A 27,627-nucleotide genomic window follows, 5' to 3' on the forward strand; every position below is an offset into this window, starting at 1 on the left:
GCGGGCGGCGGCGGATGTGAGATCGCGCGGGAATGAAACTGCCGCTCTCGCTGGTGCCGGAAGTCGCGGAGGAAAAGATCCCCGGCCTCTCGCGCGGAATACGTGACGAGGGCGCGCGCGACACTCGCGAAGTTACGACAATACACTCGAGGCACTGAAAAAAAAGGAGGATTATACGCGCGCGTCGCGGTTGCAAAAACACACCATGATATACATTAATCGAACTACTTTCCTAGGTGTTTCAGTTATGCCCTTATAACCACCGTGGCAACCTCTCGTAAAATACGGGACGAAATCGCCATAAATGCATGCGTGACTGATATACGGCGCAGTAATCTTTACGAGATGTTGTTACTTGTCAGTTATACCACCCGACGGGAATAATAACCTATACTGTTACCGTAACCTGCTACGCATATTATTTATTAATAACAAGCTAACACAAATCATACGATCGCTACTCAATTGCAGCACGTGGCGTTTAACGGCCGCGCCGACACTTTGGACAGGTGTAAAGGAAAACTTGTGTAATTGAGTTGTGAGTCGTTCGAATTCTATATATAAGTGCAATTAAGCACTTCAATCAACTTTTGGAGAATCGGAAGACAAGATGATAATTTTATGAATTGCTCTTAACAGTATACTCGATTAATTACTTACTTAGTTCATAGTTTCTGAGTAATGTTTTTTTACCTGCTCTAAAGTCCAACAAGCAGTAATCACGATAGAATGGGATGAAATGAGCGGAAAATATCCGGCGGCTGTACATCTCTCGTTGAAAAGCTCCGAATATAATGAGGTCACTGATTCCGTAATGCGCCGAATCGTAAATATAGTTCGAGAAAACGGCACTTTAATTTCAAAGCCCGAGGAACTTGCCGGTATAACCTGATCCCTCTCCCCTGTTTTCCTAATTACCTGTTCTGCTATAATCGCGCGGCACTATTTATTCGCTGGGGGATCGCGCAGTAAATTCCCGCCTTCCGACGTGTGTACCGGCGGATTTTGCCGGTTGATTGCAAATTAGAACACGAACGGGCGTGTAAGCTTATCGGGCAATATTGCGCATTCGAGTCTAAGTGCTCGCAGAAAGGAAGTTATGCCGAATAGCTCCTCGATTGGTGGATACGGAACGAACGGCAACGGCGGTTTACGTGCGTTTAATAGAGATACGCAAAAAACTATACTTTTTTAAGTAGCTTATGTGTGTCACGTAAAGATAATGTTACTAACGTTAGATTAGTGTACAGAGTATGGGAGGGATTTAAAATAAAGTTAATCGCGAAAGAAAGCATTTTTAACGATTAAAGTCTCCGTTAGATCAATATAAATTGAGATTTATAAAAAATTATATAACAGTTTTCTTATACTTGTTACTTTAACCGCAATATTTTCTTTGCAAAACGTATAACTAATCCTTATGAAATCTTATATAATGTTTATCGCGGATTTACTGGCACAGAAGATATCGTGGAAACAAACTAGTCGGCTTCCGCGACTATTACCTTAATTCGCGTACTCGCGCGTTTCGCATAACATCTAAATTTCATAGCTCGGACCGCGACAGGCAGCGCCTAGTCGCATCGCGCAAATGCGCACGCCCGGTGTGAGCGCATGCATTAAATACCTACGGAATCGTACAGCTTCTTGCGCGTTACGGAGCGCTGTAAGAGAACGGAACGGAGAAAAGAGGGTGAAAGGGCGAGGCGCTTATTAAGTTAGTCTCGGAGATTCCTGAAGCGAGCGCAACGTACGAATTATACGATCTACCTTCGTGCGATGGTTGCGCGCCGCAACGACCGCGAACCCGCGCCGACCGCCGTGAAGATGAAGGCGAAAACGAAGACGACCGGACAACGATCCGGGTGGAAGAATGAAGACGAAGAGGACGCGGAGGAGAGATGGGAGACGATGACGACGACGACGACGACAACGACGACAACAACGACAACGACGAAAGATGACGATGACCACGAACACCGTCTACGTCCCGGCCTAGGGTGAAAGTAATAACAGTGAAACACGCGCGTATATACGCGAGGAACCGCGCACACACCGGCGCCGGGCGACGTGTACGTGACTGGTGCTTAAGCCATTTTTCGATACGACCGGTACTTAGATGCACGCCGGACTCGAGCCGCCCGCTGGGCTTTCCCAGAGAAGAGAAGCCACCGCCAAAGATCCCGCGTCCTTGAGAAACTCGAGGAGGCCGAGGACGGCACGGTCGGCCGCCGCGACAGAGAGGAGCGCGGGTTTCTCGGGCGGGAAGGGAGAGACGATAATCGTAGAACGGATCTCTTACGATCTATCCCTCCGCGAGACTCGGTCGATTGTTCAAAAACGATCGGCGACGTGCCTCCGTGTATGGCCATGAAACGGGGGCCAAAAGCGCAACGGGTTATTTTCCTTTCAACAAGTAGCCCTTACTTTCCAATGTGACGAAAAATTAAAACGCAGCAATCTTTTCATTGGACGGAGTATTTTTGCTTTATGATGAGATCACGTTAAGAGTTCAATGGATCTATACATCTCACGTTCAATTTAATTAGACTTAACACTCGATTAATTTAAAAACTATTAGAAATATGATGAGGATGCTTTTCTAAAATGACAAACTTATTAATGCTTGTGTAGGATGATACTGTCGCAATTACGAACTATTAAGCCAATTACTTAATTCTTAAATGCTCCAACATGCATGTAATAACTAATTGCTGCACTAACGTAATTATAGTTTGATTGGTACGAGGCACGACGTGTCAGTTGAGAATAATTAAACGTTATTGTCTTTTAACAATCTGTAGGACTTATTTCACGTCGAGAAGTCACTCCGCGTGACGTTCGTTTCAAGCGGTAATTTTTTTTTTTCATTTTGTATTAACATAAATTTAACGCACACATAATCATAAACTGCATATACTTATATAGCAGGATCAGGAGAAATATTTCAACAATTTTATGTTACATTAATCTTGCTGGGTGAAGTTCCTCCTGCAAGAAGAGCTGGTATTTCAATTGTTCGTCAATTTATGAGTTGTTAGGTATTGTGAAGTTATTGTTACGAGGGGGCACCCGGAAATTGTTAACCGCGCTTGCTATTGATTTACAGGTAATATCATGTTTAACCATCCCTGCGGCCGTAATAGCATAATTGACGTTTTTAGTGTTTAAAACACATCGATTTTCTGCACCTCGGTAGTAGGAGCGATCCTTACACCGCATTCCCCGTGAGATACCGCCGATTAACGCGTCCATCAGCGTGGCTCGTGTAGGTGAAAGGGCGCTGAAAGCACGCGGACGAGATACGTTGTTGCCTATATGCCACTTTCATTTCTCGCCGCATCCGCGACGCGCTTCTTTCTCTTTCCGCGGATTTTTCACGTTTTCGCTTTCCGTATAACTCCGAGGGGCCCGGCCGGGGTGAACGAGCCTTCGGTCACTCGGAGCGACATACTCAATGACGAGAGCCGACGTGGACGCCGGCGAGAGTACAGAGTATATCCAAGATGTCTTGGATAATATAAATTCGCGAAGTCACACCGCCGATATTGCATACATATACGGGCGGTTATGTGTACGTGGATACACATCGTGTAAAAGTTGAAGCAAAAATCGGGTCACGTTGAAATATTTTCTTGATCCCCTTCGGTGTATGTGTGTGGCCCCTCCCCGCTGCGCGAATCTTTTTCTTCGTGTATATATGTGTACGTACACGTATGCGTGTGCATACGTGTGTATGTGTGTGGGTGTGTGTGGTGTGTTTACATGCGCTGCGTACGATGGACCGAAGTACTTCAGAAACTTTTTATGCCAGGTGGGTATGCAGAGCACTCGAAGGTGCCTCCAAAAATTACGGACGCTTTAGTGCCGCAGCGAGTGAATTTAAACGAGAAATTCGCATCCGTCAAATGGGTCAAAACGTATCATGGTAAAAAAAAAAGAGCAAAGAGAAATAAATTATAACGGTGGTGCGTCACACGCCGAGATAGAAAGAGCAATAGCGGACCCGCGCGCTATCGATTTCGTGACCGCAAATATAAAGTCGCGCGCGTGGACGGGATCGAGAAATGTCGCGAATGCAGCAGCCGGAAAATAATCTCTTAGATCGTACGGTCCGTTCATAAGACTGACTATAAAAATTAATAAATAAAACAACTAAAAGCGTAAACGTCAATTTTTGTACATTCCAATATCTTCGGATTATATGCTCTAGAAGCAATAATATAATATCGTATTGATTTTAATATAATAACATAGAATAAGTATGTCGGATTACGAAATAAAAAAAAACTGCAATAAAAAGGCTATATTAAGATAAGACGACGAGCTTTATGAAAGATTGGCGCAGCAAGCTGCCTTCCATTGAATGCCTCAATACCGGATTAGCCCTAAATCAATATTCGATAAAATATCGGGAACAAAATTTCTCGTTTTAATATGTCTTTTCATCATTGGCAAACATAGACGATTAAAGTCACATAAAATTTATTAGTCCTTTTTTTCCGTACGCTCATTTTATAACGGCTCAACCTTTAATATCGGTATTGCACATTCCAATCGATGAAAGGACTACGATTTTTTGTCTCTAGGGCAGAAAACCTAAATATCCGATCAAGAATATATAATATGAAAACGATAAAAACGGTAAAGCTATATCAAAGGATACGTTTCGTAGTTTCGATATTATAAGTCATATATAGACGAGTTCGATTAACTAAACAGAATTTACTTTATAACTTTCTTTTAACGTTCTACAATCCGTTTATATCTTTCAAAATACGCGGCTAATAACATCTAATTACTTTACCGAAGTAATAATATATAATTTAATTTATTAAGCTTTCCTGCCAATCTACCATTTTTCCATAGAAAATGGTTTTACACTTTTCAAATATTAGTTACGATAATGTGTTATCTTTACTCACGTGTGTTCCTTTAGTATCGTTTCGATCGCATTCGTCACTATAGACCAGATGAAAACGGAACCATCCGCGGAACCGACCGCTATGTACTGCCCGTCAGGGCTGAAAGCAGCTCTTGTCCAATCGAATCCCACTTTGAAACCGTCGGCGCTGCAAAATAAAAAATAAAAATACGACAATTTACTACTCGTACCTTTAATATTCTACTTACGCACATATGGACAAAAATGCACGACCTACCTGAACGATCCGACAATCTTCTTCATTCGTAAATCAATCAGTTTTACCGTGTCATCCCTCACGCAACTCAAAAGGTAATTTGCGTCTGAAATCGAATGGAATTCCTTTATAATTTCGCATTCGTGCATAAGATTGAATAATATTTAAACTGCTCACGCCTGAATGTTTGCGGTATTGCAACGTCAACCGAACAAATATCTCGTTATGTATCGAATACGTAAACCGTCAGTAAAAGCGCATCCATGGAATGTAACGATCGTGACGCAATAATTCTAAGCGTTAAAAGATCTAATTACGATGCAATGAACTTGTACGGGGTATGCGAATTCGCCGTGCGTCGAAATGACGCACGTTTGTAATTTTTTTTTTTCCCGTAGCCATATCGATCCGAGGAATGATGCAGGACCATTTGGGCTCGTTTCAACTCGAATCTCTTTTAAATGAATATATAACGAATAATGGAAAAAAATAGTAGAGAGACACGATATACCTGTTTAACTGTAGAAGTTAAAAATCGGACCGATATCGCTCCACTTGAATTCATTTCGCGTTCTGGCGGCAATATCGGGATTAATGAAATGCGATAGAACAATATATCTGAATGAAGTACTCTTGTACGAGCGGGGCGCACTTGCAGCTGATACAAGTGCTTTGAGAATACTGCAGAATCGCGCGGGCCAATTCATTCACGTCATTAGGACGTTGCGATAAAAAGCGAAAACGAAATAACATTATTTGCGTAGCGCGAATAAAATCCATAAATGAAATGCATCGTGTAGAGTTGCCGTGAAATACCAATTAATATCTTTCCCCGTCGTATTAATTATCCCCGATAGATACGCGTTACGTATGCTATATAAAATTTATAATATTTCCGCTGTTCCATTTAACGCTATAATTAAAATAACTGGTTCACATAATTTTGCATGTCTTAAATACTTAAGATGTTCTATGTAGTTTAATTTGGTTCATGTATTTTGTTCAATTATTAAACGAAGAAATACGGTTTTGTTTCAGTGTTTAAACTTATATCACTCGTGCATTTGTAGCTGCGCCTTTGTAATTATAAATTAGATAGAACAGAAGAAGCTTTCTGTATTAAATTTACACTTGTACTATTTTCAATATTAATGTATTATAAAGCGCACCCGCGCGCTACAATGTCTATTTCTATTTTTATAGTCGTGCATAGAACATTTTTCTTTCTCTTTTAATCAGAATAAAATTTCTGAATACGGAAAACTTTATTATTAATTTAGTTCCCGTTGAAAATATGAGAGAAATTCATATATTTTTTATAAAATAAATAATACGAATAAAATACAATAAACGTCAATACACGCTTTCACGGCAATATCAGCGATACTTTTATCAAATCGTATATTTTATATAAATAATTAACATAACCGTGATAATAACCAGTTGTTATTCCATTTGACATACCTTAATCGATATTGAAAAATGCACGAGCACATTGTACATATTATAGTATAGTTACATAATATAGAATCAAAATCCTCTGATATTATCAGAGACATATAATTATTATCGTAACGATATCAAACATAATCACTGAATTACAATCCGTATTAAATATATTTACAGAATAATGTGCTTAATTAATCCCAATTTCGACGATGCAGCTACATTTTGCAATAGAGAATAAAAAATCTTATGATTATTGATTCCTTGTAGCATACGTTTTAAAAAATTTTCCTTATTCGCCTAAAATAAATTAGCTTTACTTACCGCGGGATAAATCTAAGGATGTAACTTTTCCTTCCAACAGAATATCATTTGAGCTGGATTCGGCTCTAGTGTCCCAAAACCTGATCCTTTGATCAAAATGACCACTAATTATTGTAGAGCCAGCTCCGTCGGAAGTTACGAGATCATTACAACTCGAACCGGCGAATTTCGTTTCTATACCTGCAACATAAAGTTTCTTACTCTTAAAGGATGCATTCGTGCAATTAAATAGCAATTCTATTATTTTATTTGTTTATATTATTTAGATAGAAAATTTCAAAAAATTAGAAAAATAGTTCTTGAGAAATAATTCTTTTTATTTGAATAAAAATTGTCGATAATTTCATATCGATAATTTCATGAATAGATGATACAAATATGCAAGAAGAATTAACTCTATAGTTCTTGTACTTTTTTTTAAGTATCTTCAATAGTATTGGAAAATAATATATTAATGAATGCTTTAATACATTCTTTATCATTTAATCTACATATAGTAATTAAAAGATAGATCATTATAACGTGCAATAATTTATTGTGCACGTATTATTAATTACGATCAAATTGCGATTTAAAAAAAAGTTACTAGTGTATTTTTTTTTATATTAGGTAGAATTTTCAGAACACGCAAGCCTTCAGACGTAAAATTCATCCTTCAAGGATAAATTATACGCACTTTAATTTGATTATACTGCTTTCTGCATTTAATTTGAGCATTCCACGAGCATAATAGAATTACGTCCTCCTCGCGAATTGTGCCGACTTTAAACGGAGCGAGTATAACAGTGATTGTATCGAATGTGAATCACGGCTGGTTTCCCCTTTCAAACTGTAGCTCTACCTAGTAGCAGCTTTCATCGATCTCCACGCTGAAATAAGCAGGATTTCAAACTTAATTTACGTCGGGAAATGACATTCGCGTCGCCACGTTTCCGCGAAGCTCTTGGAAATCGCTAGCGCGTCGCGGAAATGCCCGGCATCAAGACTGGAAACAGGATAAATTACGAGTTTTCCGCTTACGGCCTCCCCTTACCCCGCCCTTCTCTATTCCACCTTTCCTTAACCTCGGCCTTTGTACGATTACGAATCCGTACGCCAGTTTCCATCCTACTTTATCGTGGCCCTGTGTTAAATCAAACGTGATTTATCGTCCGATCGATTAGTCTGTCCAAGTTTCTACAACGAGACCCTCGGCTAGCAAATGATGTCCAGCGTTTCTATCCGAAAATGGTATTACGAACTCCAATTACTTCGCGACAGTGTACCATGCCAACGGAGGAAAGCTTCTTCCGTCGCAAGCAAGCTTTGTATGTTCCAAACGCGTATATTCAATTACGATCGCGCCTTAGAAACTGTTTCTCAATTAGTCGTATCAACGGAACTTCTGAGCTAGTGTAAACTATAATTACGTTTAATTTTTTCCTTCTCCACTGGAATATCAAATGTTTGCTTTTTAATAATTCTGTGAAAAACTTTTGCAGTGAAGAAAAACTGTTGTAATTAATTTTAAATTAATTTTAAATTTGATTTTCCCTAAAATTATGTAATCATAACAATTGTAATAATAACGAGCAATTTTCTGCAGAAAAATAATAATTTATTTTAAAATAATGCGATGTCGAATACGTGATTATAAAAACACAAAAGTTTCGAGCCAAATTATGCAAGATAATTTAAAAAATAATCAGCGCACACTGTTTTTTTCTGATATTTCATAAGCACTTTTTTGTTATATTGTGACACTATACTCAGATATGTAATACGTATACTTATGACAGTGACATTTGCGCGCGTAACGTATACTTAATTTTCATAATTCGATACAGAAGTTTCACAGAAAGCAAACTTTACAAGCTTCAAACGTGATGAGTAGGGCACCTCTATGAAAAGTAATAAAATTTCTTTTAAAGCGCATTCGTGCATAAAGAGAAATTTGTCGACAATTCCTATCTCACCTGAATGCCGCGCACGGTTCACAGACGGTCTTATCTCGCAACAAGTAACCGTGCCACAATGCATTCGCAACGCGCCGCCTATCACGATTCAGTAAAATACGCGAGACGCGTACGGCTAATAAACGTCGACGTAAAAATCATTAGCAGGCAAAACATATCTCCGCGAGTGCGCTACCGCGCGGCAAGGCGCACAAAGGGACTTCTACTGCAACCGTACTCGGAATAATGCGTGAATGTTTCCATTTGATGACTAGATTTGAGTCGTAATGATGATGACGGTAAGACAAGAGTGTTAGCCCGACTTAATCATCGTTCTATACGCGTCCCTCTGGTCACAACGACGATGTTAATTTCTGATATCTCGTTAGACAATCTTTCCTTTTCCTCGGGTACAAATTTTCTTGCAAAAAGCATGACATTTCTCCAGAGATATCAACAAGAATAATCTCTTCTACACAACTGTCCTTCCTTTAATATATTATAACAGCGTTTACCTTTACGACAATTTCGCTTGGTAAACAGAAAAAAAAACAAAAGGCGCAGCTAGTTATATTAATTAAATATGCAAGAAATTTCATGATTTTATGCCATCAAAACAAATACTTTCTTTTTTAACGTAATCTCTGGTCTGGAAAGTCATATTTTGCGAAAGGAGGGGTTAACTTCACGCGTGTATGTCTTTTTCATATTATTATTTACAACTTTGACTACCAATCATCGAGAATAAACTACCAAATACTATCAATCGATCATCAATCGAGTGGCAATGGTCGTTTTTGAATTTTTAATAGTGGGAAGGGGAGGCCAACTTCGCACAGCTCAATCCTTGCATGTCGCGCAAAAATTATCTATTCCTTATCTATATGTATAATATAAAATTATATATTCCTTATCTATAATATAATTCTTTATGTATTGATCCTTAAGCCCAATGTATTATTCAGATAAATGCATTATATACATGCTATTAACGTGAATCTATCCCTCAAACAAGGCATAAAGGATTACCGGCTTTTCGTATAAGCCTTCTTCAACCGTCAGTCATGATAAGAGCTTTCAGGATGTTAATTTGGCCTCCCTCGTGCTTTTCAAATTAATATGTATTCCACATTAATGCATTTTAGGTGTATGTTATTTAGGTGTATGTTATTTAAATATAATTGCCTTAAATCTACCGAACCTTTCATTTACGGATTCTTTCATTTAAAGATTAAGTCGATCTCTCTTCAACAAAAATTTAATAGGACAGCGTGATAACTTTTGGAAATCCAGTGTAAGACAGATAATTTATATTTTTTATTTAATAACTGACATAGCATGGCAATTCTTTGAATCGTTCTGTTAATTCTTATATGTTTTTGCACACTGTATTTTGCAAAATTAAAAATAAAAGTTAATAAAATAAAATTCCGAAGTAGTCTTTTATGTATAGATTATGTAAAAGAAAGACAGTTCTAACAATAAGTTAACGAAACACAATTTAAGTGGTATGCAATGTACACGACAGAAATACAATGGTGACGATTAATTTCTCGGAACGTTAGAGAGCATTTGGCACGTCTTTTCAGTCAATGGCGAATGCGTGACACGGGGATGTTATTTCGCCGGTGGAATACGTCTGTCTGCAGCACACGATTGTGTCCAGAAGAGTCGCTCGGGGCGTCCACGAAATTGCGCGGCGACGTGGCGAGGTAGATAATAGCGCGATAGAAAACAGCTGATCCACTTTAAGCGTCCTTTTTGTCTTAAAGCGTCCGCGGTAAACAATAATTCACGCTTAAACGCCCTTTCAGCGCCGCTTTCCCATTGTGCGCGCCTCGCGTTCGGAGATTTATTTGTGCGAAACTTTTGTACAAGCACCGCCGGTCTTCCTTGATAGCGCGGTTTTCGCTATTTTGCTGTAGGACCACGGCACAACAACACAAAAGGCCGCGGCAAGGCTAAAACGGATGTCCCCGGAGTATATACCTGTGTGTATCCACGCAGGTATCCGCGTGCCCCGACGTGCGCACAATTAACTTGGACTCGACTACTGAATGACCCGACGAGACGACAGCTATAAATTACGTGGACGAAGTTAAGCCACAGGTTAATTACACCGCACGCGCATACCCGTTGTTATCCGCGTTGCATAAAAAAAAAAATAATAATAATAAAACAGATTCCTTTGCCCCGAGTGTGCGCAAGGTGTATTCGCCGGCGAAAAAGTTTCGTATTTATGTAACAAGTTTGATGGCCGACCGCAAACTCGGTCGGACGATTTGTGATGGCGCTCGACTTCTTACATTAATTATCGCCCGCTAGAACTCCGGGTACTGTATCACTTTAGGCGACTTGATTTAAGGAGATACACTTTTCGAAATTACGCTCTTCAACTTTCATAAGGGCCTGCATATCGCGAAGTAATGCAGTTCTCTCGGCTGTGTCCGTCCTCGTGTAGGAAACTTCGCACTTTACGCTTTCAGTATTAACTTAATATAAAAGGCAGGTTATTCTCAAACGCGTTTGTCCAGTTCAAACAAAAAAGTTTTATGCAATTCCGTTATAATAATTCTTGTGATCATTAATGTTATATTATTTAATTTTATTTATTTTTTTTACGTAAAGCAATAACAACTAAAATGAATACTAAAAAACAAACGTGCAAGTACAAGTAAACATACGCGAAAACGAGTCATTGTTGATAAAACCGATGTTTTATTCTATTAGCAATAATATCCGACAGTTTATTCTCCCTGCAATAGCCGCACACACTTATCTATCATTTAATTTGTGCGAATGCAGTTTTTGTTTGGAGTGTTTCAATGGTATGAAATAAAAGCAAATCAACTGTTGTTAAAATTTGTAGCATCAGATGCCCGTTAGTTGTCTTTTTATAAATGAAATCATTGATGTACATGGCCATAAAACGGTCAGTGACTATAATTGTCGAGTCATAAAAAAAGATCATGAAAGAATGAAAATATCTTTAATTCTATAATTTGTAAAAATAAAAATATAATATTGTATTCGCATTGCATGTTTTGATATTTGATCACCGAAATGTTAAAAACAATTTTTTTATATTTATTATTAGTATCTCACAGATAATGGAGATAATTTTATTTTCATTCATTAATTATATACCTCAATAGAAGATATAACGATATTTCTTTGACGAAACACGGTGTGATGCGATTTATTGAAAATTCGGCAAACGCTTATACACGCTGGTTAATGACGCAAATTATTATTCCGCGTGCCGAGCAAACGGTAACTAAAGGCTGTGTTTAAGGCGATTTTCTGGACTTTGCAAATTAATACTACCTGCAGTACGCCATCGTATTAAGCAGTCTCTGCAGCTTTGTATCCTTTGTCAATACGATTCCTCGGCTACTGGCCGCACACACCGCAGAATTCCGTAGCGCTGTTGACCGTAGTGTAAATCGATATCTCGAGCCGTTCTTCAGATAGAGCGCGCCGTTTCACGAGATTAGTGCGGCGCCCAGAGTCGAATGTAAATCCCGAATACATTTGCGGGAAATGAGATCCTCCGTGGCCACGCTATCTGCGCGCGTCCGGCCGCCTGCGTGCGGCCTTACTCAATTTATTTTTCCACCGCCACTTAAAGCCCCCTACATTTCGCATTGAGGACGCGAACCGCGATCTGTGCTTTACCTCGAGAATGGCCACTTTCATCCGGCTGTAAATTATCACTTTCCGCCCCCTGTCTTCGGAGCGGCGCGCTTATCGCGTAGAGTCTCGGCACCGTCGCCGAAAGCGCGATGAAAGATTCTTCTATTTTACGGGTGAACGGACTACGATTCGATACGTCGAAGTAGTTCGCGTCGGAGAGCAAATGGTTGAACAAGTCGCCCCCCCCCCTGCTTTTCTTCGACAATTAATGTGATAAATCCACAACGGAAGAGCGTCGAGGAGGATCTTGGCGTTTTGCACGTGTACTGATCACGATGTCCGCGCGCATTCTGCTCGGAAAGAGCTTTCTGGGAAGGAGAAATTACATTTGCCCTTGAATACGTGGAATTATCGTGTTACTATTCTGGCTGCACTGGCGATTTTCAATGACTCGGAAGCCGCACCATTAGACCTTTATGCGGATACAGGTATAGCCCCTCGTCCAACACCTGCCAGTCGAAGGTCACGATAATGTTCGCGGGGAAAGGCTCGACTATCGCATCCGGCATTCGCGATTATTCACACCCGACTGTGGGAGCTGTCGCGTGAAATTAGATCACGACGCGTGAACTTTCTAGGACAAAAGGGCTTCTAATGGCGACCGTACGCATTCGAACCGAAAACTAGTAGACGTGAATGCACGTACTGATGGGTATAATTCCCATGTCATCTGTATTCAAACAGATCCTATACACATCAAGAAGAGGGGAGTTCTTCGGACAATAGACGTAATATACAAGGAAAATCAATATTGATGCATTACAATTTTGAAAATTTACTCCCGATATTTACATTGGTATTTTTCAACCTAAAACCTTATGTTGTTTGCATTATTACACATGTTTTTTAAATTATAATTGATGGCGATAAAGCATAACGCAGATTGAAGGGTCAATTAAAATTTCGAGAGAACTGATGTTTTTAACATTTTTTAAGCAAGAGTTTTCTGTCTTAATTTAAGAACAAATTAGTTTTAATGTTAAGTATGAGATAATTTTCATCAGAAATTGATTAATGACGTAATGAAGATCTGAGTATAACAGAATCATCTCTTATATCTTGTCCTGGATAAACCTGTGTCCTAGTTTAAGAGTTAATTAAAATGTCACCCCTTTCCCGCAAGTAATGGATTTGTGATTAATCTCGCTTTTCTTTTCTGACAGATCATTCATTAGATTACATAAATCTATCTTTATTATCGCATCGATTCGCGCGCCGCTTTCAATTTCGAGGCCGTTCGAGTAAAGAATCACCGGGTTACCTCGTGCGATTTTCCACATTTTGTCTCCGTTCGTATATTTATTCAATCACCGCAAATTACAACTTCCTCCAAAATCCGTACCATTATCCGCAGGGATCGTCTATTAAGAGCGTCAATAATCCGAGATAAAAAGTTTTCTGTACCGATAAGACTCGCGTTTAAGGGCGAAACAAGTGAGAGAAGAATCTGTTCTTCCGCGGAAGAATCTTATCGATTTAATTAACGTATCCACGTGGAGAGACGCAACGGACCGTCTGTTAGCCCGGGGGTGGGAGGGTAGTTTTTATTCCCATCTTCGCCATTACGGCGTCGCCGCTGATGCCGGTGCGCCTCGTACGAACCGGGCCGGGCATTATGGGCGTCATATTTTCCGTGGCGGTCCATTGTGCAGCCGCGTACGACGTGCAACGGAATATGCATATGAATGACCATGCAGATTCGCCGTTTGTTTTATTATCTTGAAGCGCTCGTAAGTGTATCTGCATTATGCAACGACTAATAGGGGTAATGGGCAACGTGATTACCGCTAGCGCTAAGCGTGCCTTACTTTCGGCCCATACCTCCCCGCGCAACTTCTGTTATGAGATCGGAATAAATGTACCGCGTTAACATTATGCAACCCGATATGTCGGCCGCGAGCAATAGCCGCTTAAAATTTTCTTCCGCCCGCCTTGAAAGTATTTATCGTCGTTGTTTTACGCAGCTCCGGAGTCCGGCAGCATTTCGGGATTAACCCAGGCAAAGACCTCGATTGTCGGTAAATATACGCAGATGAGATTCAGAATTGTTTTGCATAAACTAGTTTAATTAAAGTGCTTTAAACCGTACCGTGGAAATTCGGAATCGGATCTTTACATTCGCGATTTCCTTGATCCCTTCTTTCTCTCGGGAGATCTACCTGATACCTGGGACATCTTGTACAAGATGACGATCGCTAATCTTGCGATTTCAATAACTTAACAGATTAACGGCTCGTAATCATGATTATATCCTTATTAACGGATGTCTCGAGAAGAGAGCCTGCTTTCCGTTCTCTTTAATCGATAAAATTCACTTACATGCTTTGCTGCGCAGATCCCAGATTTTTAAAGTCCGATCATAACTTCCCGTAACTACTTTCGACGGCTCGCCAAGAAACTTTGCCGCCATCACCTTTGCGCAGTGGCCTGTGAGTGTATGCTGAAACAAAAATATAAAGATTCATTTATGTGAATCGTTATCTCGAATATTGCATGAGTAAAATATGGGTTCATATTACGGTAACGTACATATAAATTAATAAAACCAAAATATCTTTAATTTTCCGGTTGAATAATCTCGCAAACAGCGTTTAATTAAAACAAAACATTTATTTTAAGATTTTTCTTCCTTGATTTCGTAAATTAATTTCAATGTTTAAACAGCATGTATTAATAATAATAATAATAATTAATAAAATAATTTCACGCAGTTTAATTTAAAATTAATTTTATTTGAATTTTTTTAAAAAGTATTCACACGATATCTTAATTTCTGTTTTATTTGTTTAATGTAATAGATACAATTTTTATTTAGATACGCTTGCGACAAATAAATAGCAAAATCTATTATTCTTTTCGCGTTACTAATTACATTACAAAACGCGAGTTATAAAAGGCAATTAAAATATATTATTCGCATCACGAATTCGTCCTGTTATAAACTATTTTGTTTAAATACAATTTGAAAGCGCCGGAGTCATTGGCACTTTGCAACTGGAGTCCTGAACTTTAAACAGGGACTTGTTAGATCGAGCACCGGCTTTCATAAGTTGATTTTCTCTCTTCTACTTTCGAGTTTAGCTCTGGCTCCGAGCATCGACGTGTTCGAAATGAGAAATGAATGTAGCTGCAAGGGGCGGAAGCAGACCGACGGTATAAAGCGTGCGTTTCCAACGGAATAGTATACGCCATCCTTTAACGGTAACAAGAAAAGAGTTCGATTTCATTATTACCTTCATATTGAGTTGAACAAGAAAACTCGACTGCGCCGTCCTGGGTAGTTTCCCTTTACATTCCCGATACTCGCTCATGAACACTCGAACGCGATATAGATTGATCAAAAATTACGTCAGCAGAGGCTTAAGCGCGGTCGTAACGACCGTTACCGATGAACGTAATACAGAGGTATTACGACTGAAAAATATTGCCAAATATCCCCGGGGGGATATTTGTTGCCGTTGACATGATGTCAACGACAGTTATTCTGTCTCTCTTTACTTCGAGCGCTTTTGCGCGAACGAACATTAAACCGGTACGTTGACGTCCATGGTGGCCCATTTTACGAGCAATTTTTTTTTTCGATCGCGTGCTACACCCGATATTCTAGGGTTCTCTTATCAAAGTTTTCGGGAACGATATACGTTCGATAGTTCTCTATTTTTTTTTACAACGCAGTCCTGAAAACGCCAGTCTTTCATTTCGAGAGGCAGAATTTCTACCTCCTGCTCGTTCATTTATGCAAAATATTGCGCTCTCTCTCTCTCTCTCTCTGTCTGTCTCTCTTTCTAGAGCATAAATCACCGCGGTAGAGATTAGCTGTGCATTACTATGATCATAAACAGGAAGGATTAGAATATTCGTAACAGCATAAAGTTAATTACGTTTAGGCGTTTCCTAACGATCGCTTGTCGATAAGGAATTTGCCAGCGGAGTGCTACTATCGGCCGGCGCTTTACGAGTGAATAAATTTTTCAATGACAGCATGTATCCTGCGTTATATATTTATCGTATCCCGCATTAATGGCGCAAACTGCTAATGAAATTTCAAGAATGATATACGGAGTTCTCATGCCGCAAGACCACGGCTTAATGGGCGTGGAGGGGAGTAATTCAAAAACGGGCGACAAGAGCCGCTCACGCGCGCTAATGTTATGGAGTCCGAGTTTTACGAGTTAATAAATTACTTAGCGAGCAGGCGAATGCATTCTTTGTTTCAAACGTTGACACGATGTATTTGCGACGTGTGTGTCTACGACAGCAATAAAATTATCAGGTGATATATGTAGCACTTATACGGTTACGTAAACACCGTTGAATCCAAAGAGTATAACGCCGATCCCGGGATATCGACGCGGACGGGCCCCTTTACAAATCAATCAAGTCGCGCGACGGATCCGCCGACGGGCGTGATTTAATGATCGCCAACGCCTTCCGCGTGCACGCTTGCACGTCGTCCGTCGTTAAATGAAATTCTGAAGTTATCTCATATACGCTTCGCTCGTTCCTTTTTCTTCGCGTCGTCGTTTAATGGTGAAGAATTCGAGCGTGACGTCGACAAGGGGAGGTGCGCGGGCGAGCGACTCGAGGGCTCTTCCGTGTAAGAGAGAAGAGATGTTAAAAAGAGGACTTGGCCAATTTTAAGGTGCGCGGCGCCGGGAGCATAGCACGCTCTTGAAAAATGTCCTAATGTAAATTAATGGCCCGGAAGTTTAGCTGGAAGGGCCATAACGTGAAAGAAACACAGGTATAGGAGTGCGGGGCCACCCTCCCGTCTGGCCTTATACGAGAGCTGCAGGAGAAGTTTACCCTCTTCCGCAAAGATGTCGGAGGAAGAGGCCGAAGAAAGTACACCATAATCTAAGGTCTCGAGAACTTTGCCGAAAGTGCGACGGCGAGTCTACGTTTCGTTCAAACGTTAAACGGCTGAATGAACTTTACTTTCAATCGCCTTGTCCTGTTAAGAAATGACACAACAGGGATGCGAAAGAATGTACTTCGTGAAAATTTTCGTGAAACGCTCTCCGGCATTATGGCGAAAAGTTAACACGTAACTTTACGAACAATTAACACCTACAGACACTAAAAAGATAAAAATTATTTAAGAAGATTAATTTCAATGTTGCAAAAAGTTCTTCCTTAAACTCTGTAAAACACTTATGCACAATCGAATTCAAGCGAATGTCAGTTTTTGAAGTTTAATATTGTTCTGTACGGTATATTTAGAAGTTCGTTTATCTTAATACACAAATTTTCTTTTATGATACACGTACACACACTGTATACTTGGAGCTTTTTACGAGTAAACTTTTGAAGAAGTAGCTCAATTTATTGCACGCTTCTAACACGCTAGTAACGTTTTACAACTGTGCTCTTTCCTACGCTAAATGAAAATTTTTTCAATATATCTTGTTTCTAAACTTTTATATTATTATATCACGAAATAGTTTAAATTTTGATTGAATAAAATAAAAGTCAATGTTTTTTTTATTTTGTAATTCTTAACAAGAAAAGTGATAATTTAAAATAAAAAATTGTTAAGATTTATTAGAACGTATTAGAACGTAATTCGATAAGAGAAAATTTTTGTACGATAAACGATAAAAGCAATAATTTTTATTAAAACTTTAATTAAAGTACGTTTTGATTTTTGCTAATTGTCAAAATTTTGAGATTATGGTATGAACACGTGTAATTCGTAAAACAAACGTATTTCAAGTCTTATAACGATCAGAGGAATCCCTTATTGTAATGAACATATGTTGGAAATACTTGAATATGAATAAATGTCCTCTACGACTGTTCTCGGGAAAGCAATGAAAGCTATTGGAACATTCAATAATTTCGCATAGTAACAATGTAGTAACTCCGCTTTACGCAAACACGGAGAGTTAATTCGAGATTACGTGCAAAATGCGGAGTACGCGACCATAGCGAGATAGCTGGGAAGTTTATTAATGCGAAATATTCGAAAGGCCATCGTAATCCAGCGGTCTCGCATACGGATTATATTTCTTCGGTGATGAGTTCGCGGGATCGTAACGAATTTCGCAAAGGACGAACTTATCCAATCACGTATCCGCGATAATACACGATATATTCTCGCGTATATGACGCCTAGAGTGCGGTAAATGTGTACGCACCCATCGTATATAATAATATTATCATGCGACATAACATCCGAAGTACCCACATCAAAGAAGGAGCGATAGAGTGCTTTAGAAGCGTCAAACGCGACCGGGGAAGCTCTAACAATCCGCGTGCAACGTACGGTTTACGGTGGCGCCTCCGTGAGTTCTTTGCCGTCGTGCATAAACTCGAAAGACGCCAAACGACGTCAATCCGCTCAAATGCTAAATGTTGAACGTCCACAAAGCTGATTCTGAAAGCGTTTCGCGGTTGTATAAAAGATTTTGATTTTTACGAAAAACCGTGTAACCAATGATGATTTTTAAAAATTTATATACTGAATTTAAATTTAATTTCCTACACGAGTGAATTTCCAAGCGACGAAAAATCAATGGCTTATTTATGAAAATTAAAAATAGATATATCGAAAAATGAAAAAAGAGAAAAGATGATTTCTAATCGAATTTTTATTCAGGAAAAATCGACTTTCAATTCGCCAAAGAATTTGCAATTAAGGAGAATTGCAAGACGTATCGTTTATACAATTGAAAAATTATCGTTTTTTAAAAGACAATTGCATATGAATGACAGAACGAACGCTGATAATCCTAGAAACACACAAATTACACGCCGGGAAGAACCCTTCATTCTTATACATCTTCCGTGCGGCAAGAATCGTCCATGGGAAGATACACACCGGGGTTTGAGGAATACACGGTTGATATCGTCTTTTTACGATGTACCGGCCAAGTTCCATTCGCTAGTGTGGTACGCATGTGGTGTATGTACACCCGGTGTGCTTCTGCGCAATAAAAGCATAAAACTTCTTCATAGTCCTAGTGCTCCATCGAGGGCAGAACAGTAATGCGGCTAGCCGGGGAAAAAGAGCAACAGCGAGACGTAGGGAGTGAGATCCCTCAAGTTATACGGGGGCTTCAATTAAAGTCGGTAAAAAGAGCGGCGGGGAAGCTTCCTGGAAAGCAACTAGCGACCTATGTTTTATGGCCGTTGCACTCGCGCCGTTTTTGAAGCGTACATGCGCGAACGATTCGCCACCGAAAACATTTTCAAGGGTAGTCGAATGCTCGGATAAAGTACGGCGTCGTACTTATTAGCTATCGCCCGCGGTGGTGGTTTCACTCCCACCCTTGAATATGATGTACTTGCTAATCTCACGCTTGATCTCTATTGCCGCTCGTTAATTTCAGTAACATAGTTATTACCGAGAGGCGCTCTGTGCCCGTTCCTATAAAAACTTCCAAGAGTCTAAATGAAGACGAAGTATACATATTCTCTCGTATAATCATGATGAATATCTCTTCCAAGAAATTCATGTAAAAAGCATGCGTTAGCTGGAAAAATTATTGCGTAACGTCAGGCTTTGGAAATGCATTTAAGTGAAAACGCTCTTCCCTCTCGTGATTATTATATATATATATATATATATATATATATATATATACGTACAAATAAATGAATTCACGTTTTTGAGTGACTTCTCACGACAGTATTTAATCAATGTATAATAAACATCCTAGATCAGAAGTTACGTACTTCTCGCCCACATACCTCATGAATATCACTTTCAAAAAAATAAGTACACACTATAGTATCGTGTATTTCTCTCATAAATCAACACCAGCTGACTCGCCGTCGCCTGCGGCAACTCATGATCCAGTCAGACGCTTTATCTCTTAAGATCTCGTAACATAGCTTTTCTACGATAGAAACGATTGACTAGATGAACAAACGCAAAAAAAAACTTTAGCGAGTTTCTTCTACACTACTTCAACTAGTAATACTTCATATTGTATAAATTAAAAAAAAAATGTTTTAAGTTGGCAATGTTACTTCAATGAACGAAAATATTTTTAAAAACTGTAATTTTACAATTTAATTATTTCACCTTCTTTTTTACACCCTTAATTGTAATTTTAAATGTAACGGCTATATGTAAGTTTAGATTTTATTTTCCGTCTTGATGCTTTATTTTCTGGATATTATTTTATAAAACTTCGAAATCTGTGTAATTTTTAATTTAATAAAAAATATTGACAGATATTCAAAATGTCAGTTTGAAAGCAGGTCACTTTGAATTAAAAGAATAAACTAAAAAGAAACAAAACTTTGCATGCCTCCGTTCTGGTGCGACGCAGTTGTTTCGTTCCAGCTCTCGCACTTGAATTCATGCATGCGCTTCGATGCACACTTTGTAGCGGTTCAAAAAGGGAAAGCGTCAATTGAATAAAATCCCCGCGATGCGAGGTAACTCACTCGCGAAAGGGTTAATCGTATTTAATGGTCATGGTAAATATTAAGAACATTAATTACAAATTAATTGACATTTTATTTATAAAATGCAAATATGCACACAATGTTTCTCGTAATTAATAATAGACAGAATTATACGTTGTTATCGCGTATTTTCTGCCCATGTCGCGTTAATGACAATTAAAACTCCGCGTTGTAAATGCTAGTGTATAATTTCATGAGAATTTGGTGTGTCTACGACAAATAATGTTATAAAGTCACGAATAATAACCGGGCGTTATTTAAATTATTAACTAACAACACTCGACGGCCGTTTCTCGTACGCCGCTTCTGTAGTCACGTTGGTTAACAGATCAATGAATCATTACGATTTAGTGAATATTCGCGATATTTTTTATTGTAAAACCTTACAATTAATTGATAGTATTAACGTAAATCCACAATCCACAATTTTATTGACTAGAAGAAAACGATTTATTATTTCCTATCATAGAGCAAATAGAGATGAAGCATCGATTTTCCTATATATTGCAATCAGTTTATTGCCTTCAAAGAAAAATGACTTCTTTGCATTAACTGTAATTTATGTTATAATGCTGTTGATGCAAATATTAATGCAGAGGTAATTTTCTATTTGCATCTTATATAGATATTATTTGCTAAATGCCGCACTCTCCCACGGAGTGCTGGTCCAGTGTCGCGCAGTTTCGCAGCGATCTCGCGATTTATGTAACAATATTACATCCACATCCTATTTAAACGTAAACACATATTAGCCTTATTGTACAATTATTGTAATAGTTAAGACGTGTGCACTTGGCAGGCTACTATGTGTCCCCGAAGAAACACGTTAAACTCACATATGAAAACACACAACGGCGGCCGCGATGGAGTTAAGCAAATCAGGAGTCCGTCCCCTTCCCGGCAAACATTTACCGATACCTTCGCGGAAAGCGTCTCGCATCGCGGGACATGAGAAACTTATATGCCTTGCTCTAAGCAACTGTTTACACATAGTAGAATGCTTGCACGCGAGTCGAGCACGTCAGCTATACGGCGTTCTCATCGTTCCTCACTGCCACTTCGTTAGTACAGAGGCTCGCGCGGGCTGGCGCGTGTGTTTCCGCGAAGCTAAGTATGCCCTTGTCTTATCGTCCCCACCGTAATTACGTCCATCCGACAACCAGATTCCGTTTTGATTTGCCGCGAACGACCTTGCGACTATCACCGTCACGACTCGGCGAAATGGCAAGTCGACTGTAAAAAGCGTGCCGTAAAAATGCCTCCCGATTAGCGATATTCTAAACGAGCATGAGCAAAAACGAGCACGCGACATACACAGCGTATAAGCGTCGTATGATTGGCATATGTTCGCGCCATATGATTGGATATACGTTCGCGCTGAACGCACATACCTATAAACTTCGATACAACGAATTACACGGATGACGGAGCGAATGATCCCGTCGAGAATGAATAGACAACTATTACAACAGCACAATCCCATGTACTCGGCCGAGATATGAATTTATCGGAATAGTTTTAGTTTGGAGGATATTTTTCTGAAGATAAACTAAGGCGCGTATACGGCTGAATACGATTTGCGCATCGATTTACGAAGATGATTTAAAGAATAGCGATTTTTTATAATATAAGATACATTACACTTCTTTAAATGTACAATAAATAATTAGTTCCTTCAGTATATCATATGATGTAAATACGTTGTTTTAAATTGGTGCGCCCGATATTTTTATTAACTAGTAAAGAAGAATGAGGATAAGAAAAGCTTTGTAGAGAAAGTAAAAGCGAAATATGTTACACAGTTATGGCGAACGATAAACTTATAAGATAACTAGCGTTTGCATTATCCGACACATGTATATTTGTGCATTTATTTACGAGAAAATACGATGCGGTGCTCATCATGATTTAATGCGAACCGGGCACGCCAAGTTTTTGCACCGCAACTTGGTGTTACTACTTGCGCGAATTCTGCAGTTGCAGTTGGAGTTGAACTGGTAACACTCAGCCATATATTTGACTAGCTGCATAAATTTTACATCTGTTCCCGGGCGACGTTATTCATCTTATTTTTTTTTGGACGCGAAAGAAAAAAGACGCTGTAGTCTTCGCGCAATGTGTCATTCACATTTGCTTACGCTCGAGTGGACGCATGTATATATATATATATATATATATATACACGTGTTACGGGAGAAGAGCTACATTTAAATTGACGTTCAAATAGAAATATTACTACAAAGTTTCATTGCCGTTATCCAACGTCAGATTCTGAAGCTGCAAATTAGACCCTTTTAATGTTGATCATCTTAACGGCGGTATGGCACGGCAGTGCGATGGCGATTCTTTTCGCGATATAATTACAGACGGCGGTGAGGAACAATTTTTCGACGCGAAATATCAGCACGAAACGTCGAAGGGTCAAAGCCGAACTCCAATTAACCCTGGCCGCGCCGCGTTGTGTTGGCGCTATTCGATTTCTATGGGTATAAATGCCGTTAGTCGCCGTTAAACGCAGGTTCTGAATATGTATTTATATCCCCCGGCTACGAGGAAACGGAAGGTAACGTACTCGGGGATCGTAACCACGTAGACTGGAATTTTAGACTTCCGGATCGACTTTTATCAAGGAAGTCCGTCGATGCTTGCGAACAGTACTTTGACCTTGAGACCGCTAAGGCAGCGTGAAACCGTATCAGCGCGCATTCCCGACTCGGCGCGGAAGAATTCGGAAGAATCGCACGCAAGTTGTGTCGCGCGCAGATCGATCACAATCCCATTGCCTGAATGTGGACGCAACGTGCCGTACGTTATTCAATATTAATGGGCCTATGGGACCCTAATAGGTGAACGCTCAAGAAAATGCACATAACGTTACATGATATATGCATTCATAATACAGGCACGCACTACGATGTTTTATCTCATTGTATTTTCTTGCGCGGCGCTGTATACATTACACGTTAATGTAAACCACTTTAGTGCTGTCATACGGTAACGACAGGAGGAATGATGAATTGATAAGCGCGCAGGTTTATACCGCGGCTTTACGGTGATCGCCGGTAAAACTCGTCCCAAATGACTAGCTCACGGTACATAATAACCATTTTATCGTAATAGATGTAAATCGATTATGCTTTTTCCTAACGTCCGCCGGAAAATTGCATGACGGTGCCATTAATCAAATTAGTCACCTTAGATGTATTCAACTACTCAAAAACGCCCACGTCCGTTGCCGTAATTAGCGTTGAATGTGATTATCTTATTCTGGGTTTTATGTACGTATAATATGAAGTTTCGCGTTAGCATTATTAACATGAGATGAAAATCAGACAATCGTATTTATAGCTGCAACGTGCGATGAAAATGGAAGTATAAATTGCCATAGCAGAAACCTAATTAGCAAGCTTAAGGGTGTGAAAATTCTCAAGTGCCCTATGAGAAATACCGTTTCCTGATATTACTCAGTTTCAATTCTCCTGTTTCATTATGATTGTTCAACTAAGCTGCATAATCTTCACCCCAGCCTTACGTTATTAATATTCAAAAAAATTCGAAAAAAAAGAGGAAAGTCGAAAAGAAAGATTTACTTATTGAAAAGTCTTGTCTTGCGAAGTGCAATAAAGATTGTACACGGAGAGAATTTCCTTTTAGAATTTACCCTGAAAATCATGTTAATTGTGAGACAATATAGTATTTAGGTAAAATTTACTGTGCACTACAATAAATTTTACTGCGAAATCTTATTGTAGTGCACAGTAAAATTTGCCTAAATACTATATTGTCCCATAATTAACATGATTTGCAGGGTAAATTTCAAAAAAAATTCTCTCCGTGTACCGTATCCCCAGAGATTTATATTACATATCTCGACCTTGAAGTCGCGTGCAAGGAAACCGTTCATTAGTGTTTATGCAAAATTTTGCGTGATGAAACAAGGAAATGTATCTATGTGCGCGCGGAACAAGAGAAGAAGGTGAAACTCGGTACTCGCGCTGTGCGCCATAACACAAAGGCACTTGAAGACCTTTATCGAGGAATACTTGGGCGCTACCCAAGTATTCAACCACTCCGGTTCCGTCTTCACTCGTAACCTACAGTCAACCTACATTCTCAAGGCTTCATCGTTGAAAAGACGGAAAAGGCCATTTCCTCCCATTCGCGCCGCCTTTTTCCTCTTTTGCACCTATGCGCATATACACGTGTATCACTCGTGGATTCGCGTGGACACCCGTTTTGTCAGAGATTCACGATCGTCGCATCGGCGAGGAGATGGTTGCACACGCATAACAAAGATTTACAGCAATGCGCACAAACGTTTACACACGCGCGAAATTTCTCCAAGAGCGAGAATATTACGCGAGACGAAAATGAACGACAGCGCGCCGTTGCATGCGCGATTTGAGTAATCGGAATTTACTTGGGCGCAATCCGGCAGATATTGGCGGATCGCGATATTAATTGAAAGATGATAATTCAATCTGAGCGCGCTGCGTGTTGTACGCGATCACTTTCGCAAAACGAGTTTTCGTACTACGTCCCGACGGTATGTGCGGAACGTTTATCAGTATTTCAGCATTTGACCGGTTTCTGGATACGACGACGAAATTCAAGCGAAGAAACGCGAGATGAGTTTTCGTATCCGATCAAAGCGAACGGGGAAGTATTTGAAAGTTCAAGCATATTTGTCTTCGGGGAAGGCATGCGTCTAGGAATAGTTCGTGCGACATTACGGGAAATATTTGGACGCAGACATACAATATTTGATGGAAGAAATTTCACGGACTATCGCGCGGCATCGTTTTCCTCTTACAGTTAAAATTGCCTTGTACGACGGTGAAGAAAAGCACTCGACAGTTAGCAGAGATAAATAGAAGCTGCTAGTATAGTATCAAACTGCGTGATCTCGTCGAAGAAACTCGTCGGTTGTGTCGAGGATGCTTCTTATCAAACTGTAGATAAGCAATTTTACGTTTCTTTCATTTAACGTATAAGTGGGATCTTTGTGTAGCCCAGAATATATACTTTATATATTTCAACACACTTGCGTTGTTATCGCGTAACAAATTAAATCGTATTGCTCAATAAGTTACCGTACAACCAGTGTATGACGCGACTAATCGCGGAACATAAAAAAAAAAGTAGCGATCATCGTGTCGAAAGATTAAGCATTCCGAGCCTGTTCTGGATGTGGAGCCTATTTGTTGAGCCGATAATGGCGTACCGAATATACGGCCCCGGGCTAGCTCGGGGGGATTGGAGGTCGGTTTTTGAAACCTAAATCAACATTACATTATTCACCGCGACGGAAGAGTCCACCCGTGATTTATATCGGTGCATGCACGAAAGGGGGTACAACGCTCTGAATTTACGCAAGATTAAGTTCTATATTACTACGCTACCGCAATTATGCGCGTATAATACTGCGCGTATATTCAATGTGTCACGATGAATCGGCTCTCTAATCTCCGTAATGACATAAACATTTATAATTGTAGATACGCGGGCTCGTTTCGCAGCCTCGGGGCAGTAAAGCCGAGAATGTGATCATGCTTGCACGATCTCGGAGCAAGTACGACCGGCAGACCAGTCTTGCGTGCGCTTACATCACCCGGACCCGTGGTGCGGTGCGAGGGCTAACAATACAGGTACGCAAAAAAATATTTCAGTCCGTCATCTACATTAAAAAAGATATTTCTGATCTTCTTTTCGACACGCAACTCATCCGCTATAGAATTTGCCATACCTTTTATAAAAGTATCCTACTTTTCTCGATTCTCTCTCTCTCTCTCTTCTCTCTCTCTTTCTCTTTCTCGACCGTACCGAAATAAAAATACCGTTGAACTGAATTACTAGTTTCGGAGATAAAAGAAATCATATGGTATTAAAGCTGACTTAGCGTTTCAAATTCTTAATGAGTTTTTTTGCTTTGAAAAAAAAAAAAACATGAGTTAATAACTCTGCAAAAAAAGTAATCAGTAGCAACGGAAACAAGTGTTTGGAACTTTCTTATTTAGATTTCCGTGACTGTTATGAAAATCGACGAGTAGAGAGACGAGTAGAATTTTATTACACCTCAATGATTATTTTGAAAAAAAAAATATATATATAAACTTTACAGTTTTTAACATATATAATATGTATATAATGTGCGTTACTAAGCGTTTTCGCAATATCCGATAACAGAAAATCAATATGTAATAACAGTTATGATCAGTTATAAATGACACGATAATCCCGAAGCTAATTAGTCGCGAGTAATTATAACGGAACATTTATCACTTTGGCGACATATTTGTGTGGCCGGCATTGCTAATAATAAAAATATATTAAACCAGTAGCACATTAGAATGCACATTTTTAAAGATATTACTTTTTCCGCCGATTAATTTAATTCGTCAAATAACGACAAATTGACGGAAGGGCTGTAACCGCTGAAGGGCTTGATGTAAAAATGGATTGTAGTACGTGCGATCGCTGTATGTAAAATTAGATGTTTCTCGAGTATTGTTGAAAACTCATGTTTTCTCAGCGAAGTGATTCACGACGATATTACTTTCTTCGTCCTCCAGAGAACACGAAGCTTTCTCAAGACAAATCAAAGAACACGCTGCAAGAACGGTACGTTCAACGGAGAAATGGTCTAAACGTAACGTACACTTACA

The 27,627-nt window shown here is 39.5% G+C and overlaps 1 protein-coding gene across 2 annotated transcripts in view; it reads right to left on the minus strand.

The window, feature by feature from the left end:
* The window catches only part of LOC105448347 (autophagy-related protein 16-1), a 391,410-nt gene that overhangs the window by 13,930 nt on the left and 349,853 nt on the right, over nucleotides 1-27,627 (minus strand). For both annotated transcript variants that reach the window (XM_011686865.1, XM_011686864.1), the window contains 4 exons: nucleotides 14,861-14,981; nucleotides 6,912-7,091; nucleotides 5,163-5,247; nucleotides 4,926-5,072 (listed from right to left, as the gene is read on the minus strand). In XM_011686865.1, the coding sequence (XP_011685167.1) occupies nucleotides 4,926-5,072; nucleotides 5,163-5,247; nucleotides 6,912-7,091; nucleotides 14,861-14,981 (533 nt within the window). The remainder of the gene's footprint in view (nucleotides 1-4,925; nucleotides 5,073-5,162; nucleotides 5,248-6,911; nucleotides 7,092-14,860; nucleotides 14,982-27,627) is intronic.

Source organism: Wasmannia auropunctata, unplaced genomic scaffold (genome assembly GCF_000956235.1).
Source record: "Wasmannia auropunctata unplaced genomic scaffold, wasmannia.A_1.0 LD336088.1, whole genome shotgun sequence".
NCBI classification, from domain to species: Eukaryota; Metazoa; Arthropoda; class Insecta; order Hymenoptera; family Formicidae; genus Wasmannia; species Wasmannia auropunctata.